The sequence below is a fragment of the Mytilus trossulus genome, chromosome 7, assembly GCF_036588685.1.
Source record: "Mytilus trossulus isolate FHL-02 chromosome 7, PNRI_Mtr1.1.1.hap1, whole genome shotgun sequence".
Taxonomy (NCBI): Eukaryota; Metazoa; Mollusca; class Bivalvia; order Mytilida; family Mytilidae; genus Mytilus; species Mytilus trossulus.
The window spans coordinates 48,241,848-48,260,675 of NC_086379.1; the positions used below are offsets into that span (position 1 = coordinate 48,241,848).

Here is an 18,828-nt window from a genome sequence, read left to right on the forward strand (position 1 = left end):
ACGAAGGCGACAAGATGGAACTACCACGGAAATAAATCCAGCAAAATTTAAGTTAATTTTCGCGCTAAAACACATTTAAAGTGCCATGCGCGATATGCACTGATCAGTCTAATACGACAGTTAAGAAAGACGTTCACAATATACATGGAGCTCATATCATATGGTTCTATGAGAACAAGAAAGGCGACAGCGTTGTTTCTATTAATTCAAAAGGAACAATAAGAGCAGTTATTACAAGCTCAGGATTTACTTTTTCAAGTAAAATATTATTTTTTGTCTCAATTTTTCATATCAAGTTACATAATGAAAATCTTTAACGCGCCTTGTACACCAACACTGAAGGTTCACGTATATAGGGAAACCAACTTTTTTTTCATTATTCTGATTTTTTATGTATCGTCTGAGTTGTTGTCACACGAATGTTTACTCTATAACCATTTTGTTTTCTATATGTCATATTTTGCCGCATTTGTTGCTTTCCCCACATCCTTCCTTTTGTCTATATTAATATTATATTCTCCTGGAAAAAAGGGATCAACCTTACCTTTAAGATAGATCAGTAAACATGGGAATAATTATGGGTGATTTTTCAGACTAGTGCACATATTTTACAGTTCAAACAAGGCAATGCCGAGTGTGGCATCCCCTCGTATGTAACATATTGGGGGCAAATATGGACACTTTATTTGTATATGACACATGCAGAAAATGGCAAATTGAATATGCATATTTGATACATAAACTTTTTTTTTAGAAATCAACCGAAACATTCAGTAACTGGAAATACCTTTAATATTGTCTTTAGAACCAGCATTTAAAAAAATGAGCAACCAATTTCCTGTGCATTCTGCTATTTCAAGAAGAAAAAACAAGTCCATCGGCATGACCTTGACCTTTGGCCTTGAACGTAAAAAATGTCAGATCTTTACAAGGAGGAACAATATACCAAATGGGGTTAAAATCTTTTGAAGCATATTGGTTTTAGAAGGTCCACAAGGGTGATATTGCCTTGTATTACAACTGCCACTGTGACCTTGACATTTGAACTTTAAAGTCAATAGAGCTTAAGATATTCTTAACGAGTAACACCATATCAAGTTTTGAGCATTTTGGTTCTAGAGTGTCCATAACAACTTTATCTACACGCAACTTACATGTTGTTGGCGAGGGATAATAAACTAGGTTTTTATATGAATTAGACAAAAAAGATCGACATATAATTTAAATGCATCGTAAGCTGTACACGACGTCTATTAGACATCGTATGGCCATCGCGCCATCATCGTAATCCATCGTGTAGCCTTCGTGATCCATCGTGAAGACTTCGGCTGAGATATGAAACTTAAATACCCGTTTTCGGTTAACCTTCGTATGTCCATCTTTTGCTTTCGTATATAATTTCGGTATCATCGTATAGACTTCGTTATTCATTGTACTTGGTTCTGTCACTTTTTGGTACTTTAACTAGATCGGGACCAACTTCGTACGAACTTACAATTTTCGCATTCGGGTGTCCATCGTGTATAAAAATCGGGACAGTGTGACGCGGGCATTACAAAAATCTTCTCCTCTAAAACTACTGGGCCAAATTTAACCAAAATGCTAAAAATAGAACATATGGGTAAAATGCAGTTTTTGGCTTATAACTAAAAAAACAAAGCATTTAGAGCAAATCTGGCATGGGGGTTAATTTGTTTATCAGGTCAAGATCTATCTGCCCATACATTGTCAGATGAATTGGACAACCCGTTGTTGGGTTGCTGCCCCTGAATTGGTAATTTTAAGGAAATTTTACTGTTTTTGGTTATTATCCTGAATATTATTATAGATAGAGATAAACTGTAAACAGCAATAATGTTCAGCAGAATAAGATTTACAAATAAGTCATCACGACTGAAATGGTCAATTGACCCCCTAAGGAGTTATTGTCCTTTATAGTCAATTTTAACAATTTTCATAAAGTTTGTAAAGTAAGATTTACAAGCACATCACCAAAACACAATTTTGTCAGGAATCCATCTGCTTCCTTTGTTTACTTTAATATTCACATAGACCAAGGTGGGCGACACAGGCTCTTTAGAGCCTCTAGTTACATTTAAACATTCTGTAACTGATAACTATTATTTCATACTGCTTTTAAACTAGATATTGAAATGATTTTAGAATAATACTAATGAGAGTTCTCCATTTTTTATAGTTTATTAGGAAACATTAGAAAAGCACGTTCCACTGGCCAATCTAGATTTTTTTTTAAGTGGGGGCCCACTGACTGGCTTAGAGGGGACCAGACACGCTTCAGTGATTCTCTATATAAGCAACCAAATTTTCTTCCCAAAAAGGGGGGTCCGGGCCCCCTGCCCCCTAAATTCGGCTCTGCGTACACTAATCCTCAATGTTTGTATTTTGTAGATATGCAATATATTAGCCTCAGTAGGCAGAAAAAGAGATTCACTGGTAACCTGTGCGCAATGTTGTTATTATCGAACACCTAACCAAAATGTACTTCCATGTAATGCATACTTGTGTAACCAAAGTAAGATGTTTAACTTTTTCATATTTTGATATATTATGACTTAAAAAGTGGACCGCATTAGTTGAAAAGTCTAAGTAGTTCAATTATAGCTATTACATATCCTGTTTTCATCTAGCTTGTGAATTCATGCTCAACTCGTGGTGAGGCAGAGGCGGATCCAGCCATTTAAAAAAAAGGGGTTGGGTCCCAACCCAGGATTAAAAGGGGGGTCAACCATTTGTCCCCGTTTAAATGCATTTAACCCCTCCCCTCTTCTGGATCCGCCACTACGAGGTGCATTCGATCTGAATTTACAGTGATTGCAAGTTTTTTCTATAGATTGAAATCTCAGAGAACTACAGCTTAACTCCAATATAAATTGCCCGCAACCAAGAGTGCCAAAAGTGGGGTTTAAATCAACAAACAAAGGAACAATAAAAACAATAAGTATTAGATACATGTAGGTCAACATTAAAAAAAGTCCCGGATCTTTAATCTTTTCACTTTTAAAAGTTAAAATTTAAACTTAATTAATGTTGGAATTAATTGATTAGAAACAATAATGGTCGGTTTTATTTCACTTTAAAATTTGAAAAAATATTCAAAGTGGTCCTGTCGTTTCATTGTCTAGTCATACATATCTCTTTGGGCCATATCTAGTATGATCATAGATCTACTGTGGATTCATTTATTTTTGTGGATACCAATTTTCGTGGTTTGAGGAAAAGTTGTATATTCATGGATATTTAATTTCGTGGCTTTGGCAAAGTCTGCATACATTCCTTTAGAAAATTTGCAATTCGTTGAATATTTAAATTCGTGGTTTCCATGTAACAACGAAATCCACGAAAATTGGTATCCAACGAATATTAATGAATCCAGTACATTCTTCTTCGTTTTATTTATAGTTTACTAGAAACGTGTCTACACAAACGCGGGATTAGTTAAAACAAACAAAATGAATTTGAAATAACAGAATGCAGTGGTTGCAAGGTCAAGACGTATGTTTGAGTAAAAGACACTAAACAATTCATCGACTAGACTTTTGTTAAACAAATATTGTTTAATTGATGTATCTGTTTATTATTTGAATTAGTTTTAATCATACTGAATAGCCCATGTTGCTAATAAAGTCCATTGTTGTCTTACAAATCTGAATTTTTAGTATCAGCACTTTGCCATATTTTACAGGTTACATGACTTTTATGAGAACATTTTTTTGTTAATCTTTCAAGATCTGCGACTGTAAGCCTTATTCCAACTAGGTTGTTTCTAATCATTGGTATGGTCGGGATCTTTAATAGAGAAAAAGAAAACGCAATTTCAAGTGAACAATAAGAAAAATGTATGCTTGTACGAGTAACATGCAAAAATCTGCACAAACTCAATTGCATCTCATTCATCAGTTTGAGCCACATGTCGAAAAATAACAAACTCGATTGCCAATTTGGCCCTTTTTATGTGAATCATAATAGATAGATCTATTGTTGCTTAAGTCCAGTGGCAAATATAACATTCATTTAGTTTTTGAACCACATATCGACAAATAACAAACTCGATTGATTCTTTTCATGTGAATCATAATAGATAGATCTATTGTTGCTTAAGTCCAGTGGCAAATATAACATTCATTTAGTTTTTGAACCACATATCGACAAATAACAAACTCGATTGATTCTTTTCATGTGAATCATAATAGATCGATCTATTGTTGCTTAAGTCCAGTGGCAAATATAACATTCGTTTTAGGTAAAAATGTCAAACCACTTTGCTACGTACAAGACCACACATTGAGTTTTAAATTTCTTTAAATACTAGTCATATCAGTAAGAAGATATGTCACTCTAACCCGACCCGTGATTCTTATTTTACCAATCAGTCTTTGGTTGTTTAGCTGGAACAGATCTTTAAAATTAGTATGAGGAATAGGAATTACTGTAACAGTTGTAAAAACGTCAATAGACGAGATGTAGGGCGTAAGTTTAATGAAGTTGATGTGCTCTAGTAATCAATAGTGCATTTTGATCCTGTCCACCTATCAAATATGAATAAATATATATATATTACAAAAGAGTAGGTGACATTTCTGAAATGGGACATGATCATTTTTAAAAATACGACTTTGTAATTTACCCTTTTCACTTGACTAAGAATTATCGTTACCTCCCTTTCTTTGATCATGGTTATGTCGAAAATATAAACGCAAATGAACCTACCTCTGACAAATAGAATCATATGCATAACAGTGTAGCCACGGCTATTGGTTTACGACCTAAAGTCTCCTATTGACTGGGATAGATTATGTTAACGTTTGACTGTAACTCACACTGCTCTAAATGGGGTCCAACCGGTACCCCTGAAAATAGTTATTCGATATAAATACCATCCATGGTTAATATAAAAGCTTTGCATTAATTTTAAATCTCTTTTATATAGATAGTCGACAAAAGTAAATTAAAATGTTGTTTTTTTTGGGTCAAATAAGGGTGTTGGGTTTTGAGTGTGTTTGTACTTCGTGTTGTGTTCGTTTAGGGTTTGACTAACAATAAATACAATCGTGTGGTTCAACATTCATTCAAAAGCATAGAATCATAAGATACAATATACATAGTAACGCGACGTCACATCGTCAGTGGCGACGGCACACATACGAACGCATAACGTTCCCGCAATCCTCGACATCCTGGGGGCCACCGAAATGAGATTACTAAAGAAAAATGATAAAATTTACTATCACAAAAGAATACAAAAAGAATTTACTTTTACTGTCTCTGTAATTTACTATACTTAAATTACTCCTGAAATTTACTTTAACTAGTTCACAATTGTCTTTCATTTTGCTCCTGGTCACGGCACCAATGTTGGGTTTTGAGTGTGTTTGTACTTCGCGTTGTGTTCGTTTAGGGTTTGACTAACAATAAATACAATCGTGTGGTTCAACATTCATTCAAAAGCATAGAATCATAAGATACAATATACATAGTAACGCGACGTCACATCGTCAGTGGCGACGGCACACATACGAACGCATAACGTTCCCGCAATCCTCGACAAAGGGTATGCACAAATCTACTATTTTACTCATACATGTACCACTTACATAAATGTACATGTATACGCTTAGACTAGCTGATACACAATAGTAACTTTAGGGTATTATTTGATCTTTAGTTATTTCAATATGAATCATGCTATATCAAACAGATCCCATTGTACCAAGTGTACAGAATGAGTGTGGACAGTGTGACAGAGTGGAATACCCTACACTTTGCAAGACTTTTTCAGCATGTCGGGCTGATGAGGTAAGTGAAAAAAAACATATTGAACATTAGTAAACTTAATATGCTTTACTATAAATAAAAAAAAAAAAAAAGATTCAATACGGAAAATAAATATCAGTTGTATTGTAATGTCCTGTTCATGGCCTTTTTCTGGAACTAAATCTGTCGTATTATGGAAACAACAGCCAAAATAACAAGTTACAAGTCTTACATTACTTGTTACATTAGACATCGCACAAACATCTATCGTTAATCCTCAATAATTTCAAGAAACTGTACAGGCTTAGGTTTACTATAAAAAGGGAGGGATGCCGGCATAACAGTACAATGTATAATGGCTTAATATAATTATATTTTAGTTTCTCTTGTATAATCTCCAACAAAAATCGTGTTCAACCGAGATTAATAATTTTAACCAAATTTTTGAAAGAATCATCATTGTTTCTGGATTAATTATAAATCATCATGTACCTTCTCAGTACGTATCTAGAAAATTATATAATATATAATTAAATTTCAAATGTAATGACCAAAACGCAAGAGAACTACAAAGTTTGAGGCAAATTAAAGGCTATAAGATACTGTAACAAACAATGGGAAGGGCAGTTACTTTTAATTTCTTGTGACTGTTTATTTGACAGTTGATATGATGTTTTTTTTTGTTTTTTTTAATTGGTTGTATATTACAGGTGTGTCAACTCAAAGAATTTTTCTATCGAAACCAAGTATATTTTCAACTTCGATGTAGACAGAAATCTGTAAGTTTGCAAGGACTTGTTTATGTGTAAATGCTTGTATTCAATAGATCTGCAATTCAAGTTTCATAAATATATATGCAATTTAACTATAAAAAAAAGAAGTGTTAAAATTTGGGTATACTATATCCAAACAAAAATAAAAAACTGCGGGAATCGCTTCACTTTTAAACGGACAGGGATTGACTTTTCTTCACTTATATACATGGATCACATGGCAGGCAAATACAGACTGGGCGTATTGCATTTCCGCTAATTATTCAAAGTCCCAATACTACGTTTCCGCAAATTTAAAGTATACGTTTCCGCAATTTGCATTTATTACTTTTCCGCAAATTTACCTGGTAAATTATAAAGATTTGAATGTACATATGTGATAAAAAAAAATTTTTTTTAATAAAACAAATGTTCTGATCTCAGTATAGCTACAATTACTAGATATAACTAGTTTACTTGAGTAAGGATGAGTTAAACTTCATTGAGAAATCTTTGGTTTGGCTTACTTGCCAACTGACATGATTAAAGAATGCTTTGTTGAATTAATTGCCGATGCTCCATCTGAAGATAAATGCATGAGGTCTACCGATTATATATAGGAATTTCATATGGGTGGCAATTCGATTTCCACCAAGCATTTGGGCATCACCCCTGACCCCGAGGAAAAGAGAACAACGAATGGTGTCGAGTCTTTTAGTGTCTACCTGTGCGAGCAGATTTAAGCTAACCATCCTACCATATTTGTCTTTGTCGATGTGTTATTGAAACTGAAGACAACATCTTACATAAAGATGAGAACTCTAACTGTAAAAGCACCCGTTCGGAAGTATGAAAAGGAGAAGATGGACTTCCTTCCTAAACAAAACACAGAACTTGTAAACGGTGAATGTGCTCCTATGGTATTTGCACGACGTGTTGGCTTCAAATATTCTGCCAGAACTGACTTATGAACTCATATCAAGATATGTTTGAACATACGTTTTCATACATTTTAATGATGTTTTTTACTTACATGTTATGATGACCTTTAACTTAATGCATATTTATTTTTTATTATAGCTTTGCTTTCGATCAAAAGGTATTCCTTAATTATTCGCGAAAAAGTAATAATTTATTTTTTCCGGAATAGTTACTTTTTCCGGAAAAGTAAGATATTTATTTGCGGAAACGTAAACTTTTTTTTCCGGAAACGTCATCTTTTTTTCGCGGAAATGTAATGCCAATTTGCGGAAACGTAAAACGCCGTACAGACTTAATCAAAATGTCATTTGACGCCATAGGTAATTTCTGATAATTATTATAGTATCTAATCATCTTGTAAGTTTAACAAATTTATAGAGTTTTCGCATTTTTATTGTTCCTAAATCTCCACATCTTACATAACAAGTATAAGCAACACGCGTTTTGTAAAAAAACATAGACGTGGACTTGAAATGTTATATATAACGTATTAACGATGGTTCTAGTTTTGTAAGATTCATGCACCGACCATCGAGCCTTTCTCTTCCAATTTTTTTTTTCTAGACAGAGGATTTGACAATAATAATTCGACAAGATGATGCTCACGCAACAAGAGAAGCTCACCTCGTTATTTTACTCCTCCATTCACTTCTTATTATTTTTTGTATACAAATAAGTGTGCATTTTATAAATGCAGAGACTAAATTGACAATTTCTGTAAATTCGAGAACATATTTTCTTTTACTGATAGAAAAGCATTACAGACTTCTGACAGTCCATATTTGTATGGATGTAGACGTAAACATATAATTATACATGTAAATATAACAATCTTGTATTAGTTATTGATTGGTTCGTAACATGAAAATTAGAAGAATCACAATAATTGTTTTCATAGCAAAAACCTTCATCCCACAGAAAGACATTTTCAATGTACATGAATGTGTAGTTCTCTTGCATCAATTACACAAGATTAGAATAACATCTTTATGTAAAATTTAGTGCAACGTTTTGAAAATACCAGTTAGTTGCAGCTTCAAATAGTTATCAAATGTACCAGGATGATGTGTTTTTAAATAAATCAAATACATGTAGTTATATAGTCTCATTGAATGGATGGTAGTGTCCATTTCAATGTAAGTTATATGAATTTCCTTTATATTTAAAAACAATCATGATATGCTACATCCCGTTTTAGTTATGTGATGCTGACCTCAAAGCGTACAAAGCCAGCCACAATCCTGCAATTGGTAAAAGAGCAGCCGTACAAGTGTGTTCAGCATGCTGTGAAGGAAATCGATGTAACCAAGGAGGATGTCAGGTGCTAGTTAAAAGTAAGTTTTGTCCATATTTTTATAATAATTAAGTAGATAAGGTGCGGAAAGCCTTTAAATTTGGAAAGAAAAGAGGGTACAAACAAGCTAAGCTAAAAATAACGTTGAAAAAAGAACAAATCACTATGGCTAAATCCAACGACTAAACGAAAAACATTGTAGCACACCATACAGATAACTTTCAGAGAGCTAGCGATTTCTAAGCCATTAATAGAGCGCCAACCATTGAGAATGACAATAACAAAGAAAAGAGGACAGAATTTGATACTACTATGAAATGTTTTACATTTGTTGTTACTTTTTTGCATCTTTAATTCAACAGTGGATACTGACAACCTTTTCACTAAAGTTGTGACTTTACTATGACAAAATCTTTGGTTAATAGATAAAGAATGATGTGGTATGAGTGCCAATGAGACCACTCTCCATCCACGTAACAATTTATAAAAGTAAACCATAATAGGTCAAGGTACGACCTTCAACACGAAGCACTTTATACCATGTAAGTTTTATCATAAATATGCACGTTTCTCTAATGTGCACATGTAAAATCGTGCTATTAGTAAATTATTTATCAATTTAAACTATCGTTAATTCTAATATAGATATATATTAAATCTAAATAGTGCATATTTATTGCAGGCCTTTTTCACTCATGATATTACATTTTCATTCTCTTTTTTTTTCAGATCAAACATGTTATGACAAGGCGATCTGTGGATAACCGTTTGATAACTTTAAATGATATACAAAAGATATTAATAAAAAAAAACTAATTGAAGATATGGGGCTTTTAATTTTGTACGCGAGACGTGCGTTTTGTAAACAATACGCAACATATTTGTGTACATTTTTTTTTTTCAATTGGGACATTTCATTTAAAACATTAAAAACAAGATCCATTGAAATCAGTTATCTAGCATTTTTGTCGTTCTACACCTAGGTAAAATTCTTTATAATGCCCCACCTACGATAGTAGAGGAGCATTATGTTTTCTGGTCTGTGCCTCCGTTCGTTCGTCCGTTCGTTCGTCCCGCTTCAGGTTAAAGTTTTTGGTCGAGGTAGTTTTTAATGAAGTTGAAGTCCACTCAACTTGAAACTTAGTACACATGTTCCATATGATATAATCTTTTTAATTTTTTTGTCAAATTAAAGTATTGACCTCAATTTCATGGTCCACTGAACAAAGAAAAAGATAGTGTGAAGCTCAGGTTAAAGATTTTGGTCAAGGTAGTTTTTGATGAAGTTGAAGTCCAATCAACTTGAAACTTAGTAGACATGTTAACTATGATATGATCTATCTAATTTTAATGCCAAATTAAAGTATTGAACCCAATTTCACGGTCCAGTGAACATGTAAATGATAGTGCGAGTGGGGAATCCGTGTACTATGGACACATTCTTGTGTTATTCATATTATTAGTAGGTTTCGATTAAAATGTACACGATTCCAAACCTATAAAATATTGAATTTGTTTTTGTTAGTTTTGACCCTAAAAATGAATTACCTACGAGATATCAAAAATGTGATTTGTTTTTGGTTCGAACATTAATGAAAGTGCAATATGGAAAAAAAATTGACTTTTAGCACCCAGTTCATTTTTTTCAAAATAAGCTAAAAAAATCGCTGATCAATTCGACTTCATTCATTTAAAGATACATTAGCTGTCAAACTCATGATTACCGATTGATACATGTAACACACTTAAACGTATATCTGAATTTCCAAAAACCCAAATTTGATGAATAACAGTACAGGAACTCGTTATAATGTACGGAGTTGCTATTTGTACGGCCATTGCAACTCGCATGTTACTTTTTAACAGTATACACAGTGGCACCAATGGCCACGAGTAATCCATTCACTTATGTTGGGTTTTGATTGTCCCAGTCGTTTCGCAGGAAAATATTTTTGTAAAGGGATACGGCCCCCAGGTAATTAAAAAATAGATCATCTGATCTTACCATTGATCAGATGAGCTTAATCACTTAGAGATAAAACCAAGCAGAGATGCCTGTCAAAAGCTCTACAATGTATGTCAGCCATTTGTGAAACCATCTGCCCTGGTGAGGGAGACTCTTTAAAAGATTTGTTGTTCAAGTCTGTGTTTTCAGCACATACACCTGAAAAGTCCTCTACACATGATCAAACAGCACTTATATTGAAGGACATATATATTTCAGCAGAAACATGGTCATTAAGAAGGCAAATCCTATCAGTTTTATCCAGAAATTATAGCTTTAATGAGGTCAGAGAGGTATGTTGCATCTCATTGGCAAGTTATATATGTCATATATATATATATAATATTAAAAAGAAGATGTGGTATGATTGCCAATGAAACATAACTCTCAACAAGAGACAAAAATGACACCGAAACTATCAACTATATATATATATAATACGTCACTGTACAGACTTCAACAATGAGCATAGGCCACATCACATAGTCCCCAGCTATAAAAGTCCCAGAAATGAGCCAAAATATTTGTTACATCAAATTTATTTGAATATATGGCAATATAGTGGAGATAACTGTATTGTGTTCAAGGCATGGCCTTAGAAAAACATAATTTTATTGTCGCCAATATAGCTAGGTTTACCTAGCTTCTTTTCACTTCCCTAGGTTCACTGAAATTGCAAGAGTAAAATCAACCTTTAATGATGGCAAAGCTTTAAATACAATACATATATGACCAAATTTTCAAGATATCTATTTTTATTGATAGTATAGTATTTATGTTGCTTTTATATCTATTCAATTTTATTTATTTTTTAGATGATACCGGATCTGACAAAGTACCGATTTTATGCTGCCAAACTGCACAGTGATGAAGTAGGCTGTGGTCTCCCTGTGTCCAAAGAAAGACTAACGAGAAACAAGATAGACATAGCAGAGTTGGAACACTTTATAGATTTCATTATCAGTTCAGATGTTGTTAAAGATCTACCTTTTGGTATGAAAACTATGAAGCTTACAACTGGAGAAATAGTCGCTGTGCCGAATTTGATTCGAAGTCTTGCACCTTCATCTCTTGTAAATCAGTACATTCAGTATTGTGAATCAGAAAATGTTGGTCATTTAGGTATGTTTATAAAAAGATAGATACACACTTTTAAACTAATAATTATTTTGATTTGAGCCCACTGATGACAAAACTCCCATCTGGTGTTGATAAAAATATGAGCCTGGTGCCCTTGATACAGCTGTTAACAAATTATAAATAAAGGGTTGAAAAGAAATTGAGAGTCATGAAACAGTTATAATTCCATATGCATGTACATAGTTATCTTGAATTCAGGTTGACATAATATACAAGAAACATGGGACACCTTCGTCAGCTTATGTTTGTTAATTTCAAAAAAGACATTGCTCACATAGAATAGATTTTTCTAAAAAAATAAGGATGTTGTAGTCATTAATTTATTGATTTTATTCATAATGACAATAAAAAATTTGGTGTGTTATCAAATTGAAATTTATATATATGTGTATGATCAACTATTATTTCCATTTCCATTCTCAATTTTATTATATTGTAATAATTGTAGGAAGAAGTACAATGTATAAGATCCTTAATGACTGTTCTGCCTCAGTAAGGAAATGTGTTGAGGGTCTTGACTATTACATCGCAGAGGGTGGAAAGGCATTTCAAGATCTTGAAACCATCATAGAAAAACTCTGCACATCCAGTGAAAAGAAGAAAGAACTGAACCAAATTGCTAAATGGGAAGCGATATATCAAATCAGATTTCAAGGTATTTGAAAACATATTGATAGTCTAAATCATGTTATAAGAAACATTATAATTAAATAAATTGAAAGTGACATGTTAGCTTATGTCAATGATTGAACTACAGTGTTACCTAACTGTAATTGTCACCACACTCTATATACATATATTGATACCATAAGGCACATTTGAACAACAATGAACATGTTGAATGGAAGTACTTCTTTGAAAAATAACAAATATACAAGTTCACTCAAACAACATGTAGTAGGTCTGAAAATAACTAGGAATTTTAACCAATGAATTGTTCAGTTGAGCAATGGAGACTCAAGTTTACATTATTATGATGTTGGCTGTGTTTATAATTAAACCCATAGGTTACCTAGTAATTTACATGTGATCTTTTTTTTGTGGATGTACAGATCTGTTTACCCTTTTAATTTCTTAAGTTTGGAACAAATCTTTCTAATGGTTTAGATTTTTTTTTAAATCAAAAGGTACATATCCAAAAAGAGAATGCTGTTCCAGATCATTGCCAAATGTTTGCACTAAGTGATAGTGAAAAGTGCTTCTCCCAAAGTTGTAACACCCAGCATACACACAGTTGTGAACAGTGTATTGACTTGACAGACTTTTTAGCTGAAATAAGTACTCTAACACAGAATGGTACATGGGACAATAAAGATTCCATTGTATTCCAGGTAATTTCAATCACCTTATTTCCATTTCCTTAACTAAATGGAGAAGTAAACAAAGGAATTTTAAATTGTCTTAGCTAATTGTTCAATACTGTGGTCATGAACCATTACATTCAAGTACAAAAAATTGTCATCATAAAAATACTGTAACCTCCCTTGATAGACATGAAATGACTTCAGTGTGAATTGCTTTGAGATTGATAGTATAGCTGTATGTAAGGTTGTTGAATTGTATTTAAAAAGAAAGACTGTGTGTTAATTAGGAATTAACCACTTTTCTTACCATAATTTACTTTTTCAGGTTGAAAATGCTGTAGAAGCTATAAAAGATTGGAAAAGTCATGCTATGAGAGCTAGGAATCAAGAAGGTGCAAAACAAGATCTGCTAAAGAATTTAAATGAAAATCAAGCACTAATCACATGTGACTGGGCGATGAAATTTCTTCCACGCAAATTTAGAGAAGGTCAGAGTGACTGGTTCGCCAAACGTGGAATCAACTGGCACATTTCAGTAACATTATACAAACAAGGGGAAGAACTAAAGACAATTACACATGTACACATTTTTTCATCCCAGGTAATAAAAAGATATCGCTAGTTTTTCTTAAAGAACAAAGCTATTAAGGGATATATAATTATCTATTATTTCCAGTGTTCAGCTTTTTGAAAAAATCGAATTTCTTCAGATAATTATTAGCTTTCAGAAATTTGTTGGTAATTGGAAAATGTTCTTTGCATATAAATAAGGCTAACTTTTATTCAACTTCAATATCAAAACTTTGATATAAAATTTGTAATCTTTTTCAATTTTTGTAAATTCATGAATTATTGCAAAAAAGGTGTCTAGGTTGTTTTATCTCAATAATTCATTATAAAAGCAGACAATTACTTTCTTAATTTACAATGAATCATTTTTCTATAATTCTGAATGCTGATTTCCTTTTTCTTTATTTCTGTATCATTTTTGAGCTGCATTGTTTTAACTCAATGCATCACAGATTAAGAAAGATTTATCCAAATGAATGGCAAGCTGTTTTACTATTTATTCGAATTTCAAGATATCTCATATAATATATATAAGATATCTGATATAATATATATAAGTTATCTCATATAATTTATAAGATATCTTATATAATTTCATTTTTATAAGATATCTCATATATTATATAAGATATCTCATATATTATATAAGATATCTCATATATATATATATAAGATATCTCATATATATATATATAAGATATCTCATATATATATATAAGATATCTCATATATATATATAAGATATCTCCTAAAGTTTATAAGATATCTTAAGATATCTTATATACTTTATAAGATATCGTATATAGTTTATGAGATATCTTGTAAAGACAATTATATAAGATATCTGATAAACTATATAAGATATCTTATAAACTATATAAGATATCTTATAAGGTTTATGAGATATCTTGAAGGAAGAATAAATAGCAAAATTGCTTGCCATACAAATTGCTTTTTATAAGTAACAAAACATTGTCATTTTATATTTTAGATATCTCAAGATGGTTCTGTTACTGCTTCTGTGTTGTGTGATGTAGTCCATGACCTGAGAAAACAACTACCAAATATACATGAGGTAAACTTCTTCTCAGATAATGCAGGATGTTATAAGAACACAATGATGATGGTAGCACTTAAAGATGAACTAGGAGATAAGTTGAAAACATACAATTTCAGTGAAGCACAGGATGGCAAAGGTAAAATTTCATAGTTTTCAACTTGATTTTTCAAAATAAAAAATATTTCAATAAATTGAAAAAAAGATGACTCTCCACAAGATACCAAAATGACACAAAAATTAACAATTATAGGTAATGGTAAGACCTTCAACAATGAGCAAAGCCCATACAGCATAGTTATCTTTAAAAGGCCCTAAATGACAATGTAAAACAATTCAAACGAGAAAACTAACGGCCTTATTTATAAAAAAAAATAATGAGAAACACATACACAAATGACAACCACTGAATTACAGGGTCCTGACTTGGGATAGGCACATACATACAAGTCAATTTTAGATTGAAGGTTTTTTTTTTTTTGTCTTCAGATGGGAAAAGAATTATCAAAATTTACATTTTGTGACCTACAACTGCATTAATGTATTGTCCTAATTGCATGCATGTATAATGGAATAATGGTACTTATTTTAAGCAATTTTAAAGGTCTTGTCTTCTGATCCTGATATTTGGAGAATAACTTTTTTTTGGTAGTTTCTCCAATATAAAATGTATATATATTCATATTGATTTGCAACCATTGCATTGTATGTAATGACAGTTTACAAATGTGTTGTAGGTCCATGTGACCGCAGAGCTTCACATATCAAGGCATGTGTTAGAAGATACATTAATGAGGGACATGATGTCACATCTGCAGAGGAGATGAAAAAGGTGAGTCTGAATAAAATACTAATTTTATATGCAAAAATAAAGAGTAAGAAGTTGACATAGTAAGAAGTATGCCAATTACAAAAAGAGTGTTATAAACGTCTTGTCAATGAAAAAAATCTCCACAAAGAGATATATAATCAGCTAAAGTCACTGTATGACCTTTAATAGAAAAAAAAAGTCATTACTGCATTGAATGGTTTACAGGGCTGAAATAAGTGAAAAATTATTTTTAAACACCTTAAAAAAACTTGCAACCTAATTAATGTATAACACAAATTTCCAAAATAACAATGACTTGGGACAGGCACATGTTATTCATTGCAAGGTTTAACATATCAGTGTGTACACTACAGTAAAAATCAACTAAAATGACATACCCCACCAAAACGACATAATGAACAACCAACAATACACTAAGAACACAAATCATCATTTGAGAATTGGTATGCATTAATTTCAGCCAAGATGTTATGCATAGTTATATGATAAGAGAATTGGTATTTATTATGCATACCCAGTAAGTAATAACCTGTTATAAACATAGCAATTCTAATTTTCATTTCTGCTTATTTTTACAGGCTATAGATGTTAAACAGAAAGGATCATTTAGGGTTAGAGTTGTTGACATTGTTACTAATTTGGATGCAGAGAAGTCACAGATTAAACCAATTACTGGAATTACTCAATTGCACAATTTTTCATTTGATGTCAATGGAATAACAGTTTGGAAGGCATATGGAATAGGAGAAGGTAATAAACAGAATTATGAATCTGACCTATGAATAACTAACACATGTAGTTTTGTGTCTCAATGAATATCATCTGCTTGTTTGCCATGGTTAAGGTGTACATTTAATTTATTGCACTTTTTCATGCTTAAACAAATAGTCAATAGTTACTGCTTTGACCTTGATGGCCAATTGTCTAAACTGCTACTGTAATCACTAGCCAGTCAGCACTAAGTCTGTATGTTCATTCTCTGATCGGGCATTATAGACACCAATATACTAGATAAGATTCCTTATAAAAAGTTAGTGGTATTTTCAGGTCACCCCTGCTTCCTCCAACCGTTCAACCAGATTGCCCCAAAATATCCTCAAAAAGTTGCTCAAAAGTGGCATTTCATTACCAACCAACAAAAATTCAATCAAAATCAGTATAATTCTCCTGGTATGGTTCTGATAAAGCCTGTGCAACATTTTGATCTATTTTTCTACTCTTTTGAAGAAATGTCAAATAAAGCAGTAACTAGGTTTCATCTTGATAATTATGGAGAAACTGTTCAAATATAAGTGTCTTTCATGTGTTATTTTCAAAAAAATTGTCACAGTATTTCTGTCTGACACTGAAGTTTAAACTAGTTGTTGCAATACATTGAGATTGTATCAATTTGACCATAGGAATTGGTGACTAATAAGTATATAATTTTTGTAGGAAAGCGGATAGCATGGGAAAACATCGGAACCACAGAGCAAAGAACCAATCTGTTGGTTAAAGTTGATTGGACAATTACAGCTCCTCAGTTGTTGGAAGAAGAAGGTAATCCATTTGTTTTGAAAATAACCAGCTACTCTAAATTCAGAAATTATTGCGAGGTTTTTATCATTTCGAAAAATGCAACAGAGATGTTAACGCAATAATTTAATGTTGAGATATTTTATATGAATTAAACATTTTTTTCTCTCAAAATGTTAAAAATGAAAATTGCATTAAGTCCCAAATTAAAAAATGGCAATAAGTGCACGCAATACTTTCTGAATTTACAGTAATCAACTTCCAGCTAAATTTTACTTTATTTTTTTACAATTTATTAAAACAATTTAACAATTTAAATTTAAACAGTTTTTTTACTTTTGAACCTGAGAATTGCATGATATTTTTTTTTTATGTGTAACACCATCATCACATCCTAAAAAGGGTACACAAAAAAATCATTTGAAATCTATCCTACATTTCATTGCAGTAAAAATAACCTGTGCCATAGACATAAATCTTGGTCTTTCAAAGCTCTATTATTATTTTGTGATTCTATAAAATGTTTTGGAAGCTTGAGGTTGCATGCAATGCTAAACCTTGTACACAGGAAGATAAAAAGGTGAAAGTTTTATTGTTAAGGTTTTTGTAAATTTGAATATATAGTACTGGACAGGATATATCACCTGTGTATTGTACTTTAAAAAGAGTTAACTAATAATAGGATAACCACAAATTCAACTTAAAAATTTCAAACAAAAAAAATATTGTGGAAGAGTCAGAACATATAATGATCCTGAAAACAGGGCATTTTGCATGCTTATGATTTCTTTATCTGCATTTTCTATGGAAGGTTAGACTAAACAGTAAAATTAAAGGGTAATACATTTTGCATTTTTCTCAGTAAGAGAATTACTGCAGTTGACTGTTATTATTTATTGGTAATAATTTCATCATATTTGAACATGAAATAAAATTATAAAATTGTGTTAGAAAACAATATGTTTTTTTTTAATCATTTCAGTTATGGCACAAGAAGAAGAACTTGTAGAACCAAACCCCAAAAAACAAAAGAAGAACTCCATCAATCAGCCATATGATTGCCCAAAAGATGGCTGCACAAGAGCTTTTAAAACTCAATGTGCACTGGAGCAACACATCATTGTTGGTAATTGTGATTATCACAATGAAAAAACAACTGAAGATAAAGCCAAGTCAATGTATGGACAAAAAGTTAATTCTTTGTTTCACGGAACAAGGGTTCAACTGGATTGTAACTTTAATGACTGCCGTACATCAGAATCAGTAAAGGGATGGGCACTGAACTCCAGAAAATTTTTGGATATAATCAGCATAAGAAATACTGCCTTACTATATCAAGATACTTATTACATATACATTTGAATATTGCCTTGAATTAAAAATTAGTAGTATATCTTATAACATCATGATTTGTTTTACATTTTTTAGATACTTGTAAAGGAATATTTATGTTGTTATAAATAATGAGCAAATACTTTAAAAACAATGCAAAAATATTAAGTGTTTAAAGTGGAATACTTAAACTTTTTGTTTGTTATAATTATACAATTAGTCATTTTTTAATTGGCCTATTGTCGTCTAGTGCTGAATTAGTATTCAACATCAT

The 18,828-nt window shown here is 31.9% G+C and overlaps 1 protein-coding gene and 1 long non-coding RNA gene across 2 annotated transcripts; both read left to right on the plus strand.

Moving 5' to 3' along the window:
- Positions 1 to 6,480: 6,480 nt before the first annotated feature.
- On the plus strand, positions 6,481 to 9,630 carry LOC134727088 (uncharacterized). Its single transcript, XR_010108712.1, has 3 exons — positions 6,481 to 6,551; positions 8,704 to 8,839; positions 9,529 to 9,630. It is a non-coding gene; the product is annotated as an uncharacterized LOC134727088 (long non-coding RNA).
- A 2,935-nt stretch (positions 9,631 to 12,565) lies between these two features.
- Positions 12,566 to 16,185, plus strand: LOC134726466 (uncharacterized). The gene is made up of 6 exons (XM_063590873.1): positions 12,566 to 12,599; positions 13,072 to 13,275; positions 13,574 to 13,849; positions 14,810 to 15,014; positions 15,613 to 15,707; positions 16,168 to 16,185. Exons 2-6 carry the CDS (start codon positions 13,114 to 13,116, stop codon positions 16,183 to 16,185), a joined length of 756 nt encoding a protein of 251 aa, XP_063446943.1. The 5' UTR covers positions 12,566 to 12,599; positions 13,072 to 13,113.
- The last annotated feature ends 2,643 nt before the right edge of the window (positions 16,186 to 18,828 follow it).

What these genes read in the sequence shown, in the direction of transcription:
- LOC134726466 (XM_063590873.1), top strand. Translation starts at nt 13,114, where the DNA reads ATGTTTGCACTAAGTGATAGTGAAAAGTGCTTCTCCCAAAGTTGTAAC. An exon ending in AAGATTCCATTGTATTCCAG is followed by an intron (nt 13,276 to 13,573) that starts GTAATTTCAATC and finishes TTACTTTTTCAG; the next exon opens with GTTGAAAATGCTGTAGAAGC. An exon ending in TGAAGCACAGGATGGCAAAG is followed by an intron (nt 15,015 to 15,612) that starts GTAAAATTTCAT and finishes AATGTGTTGTAG; the next exon opens with GTCCATGTGACCGCAGAGCT.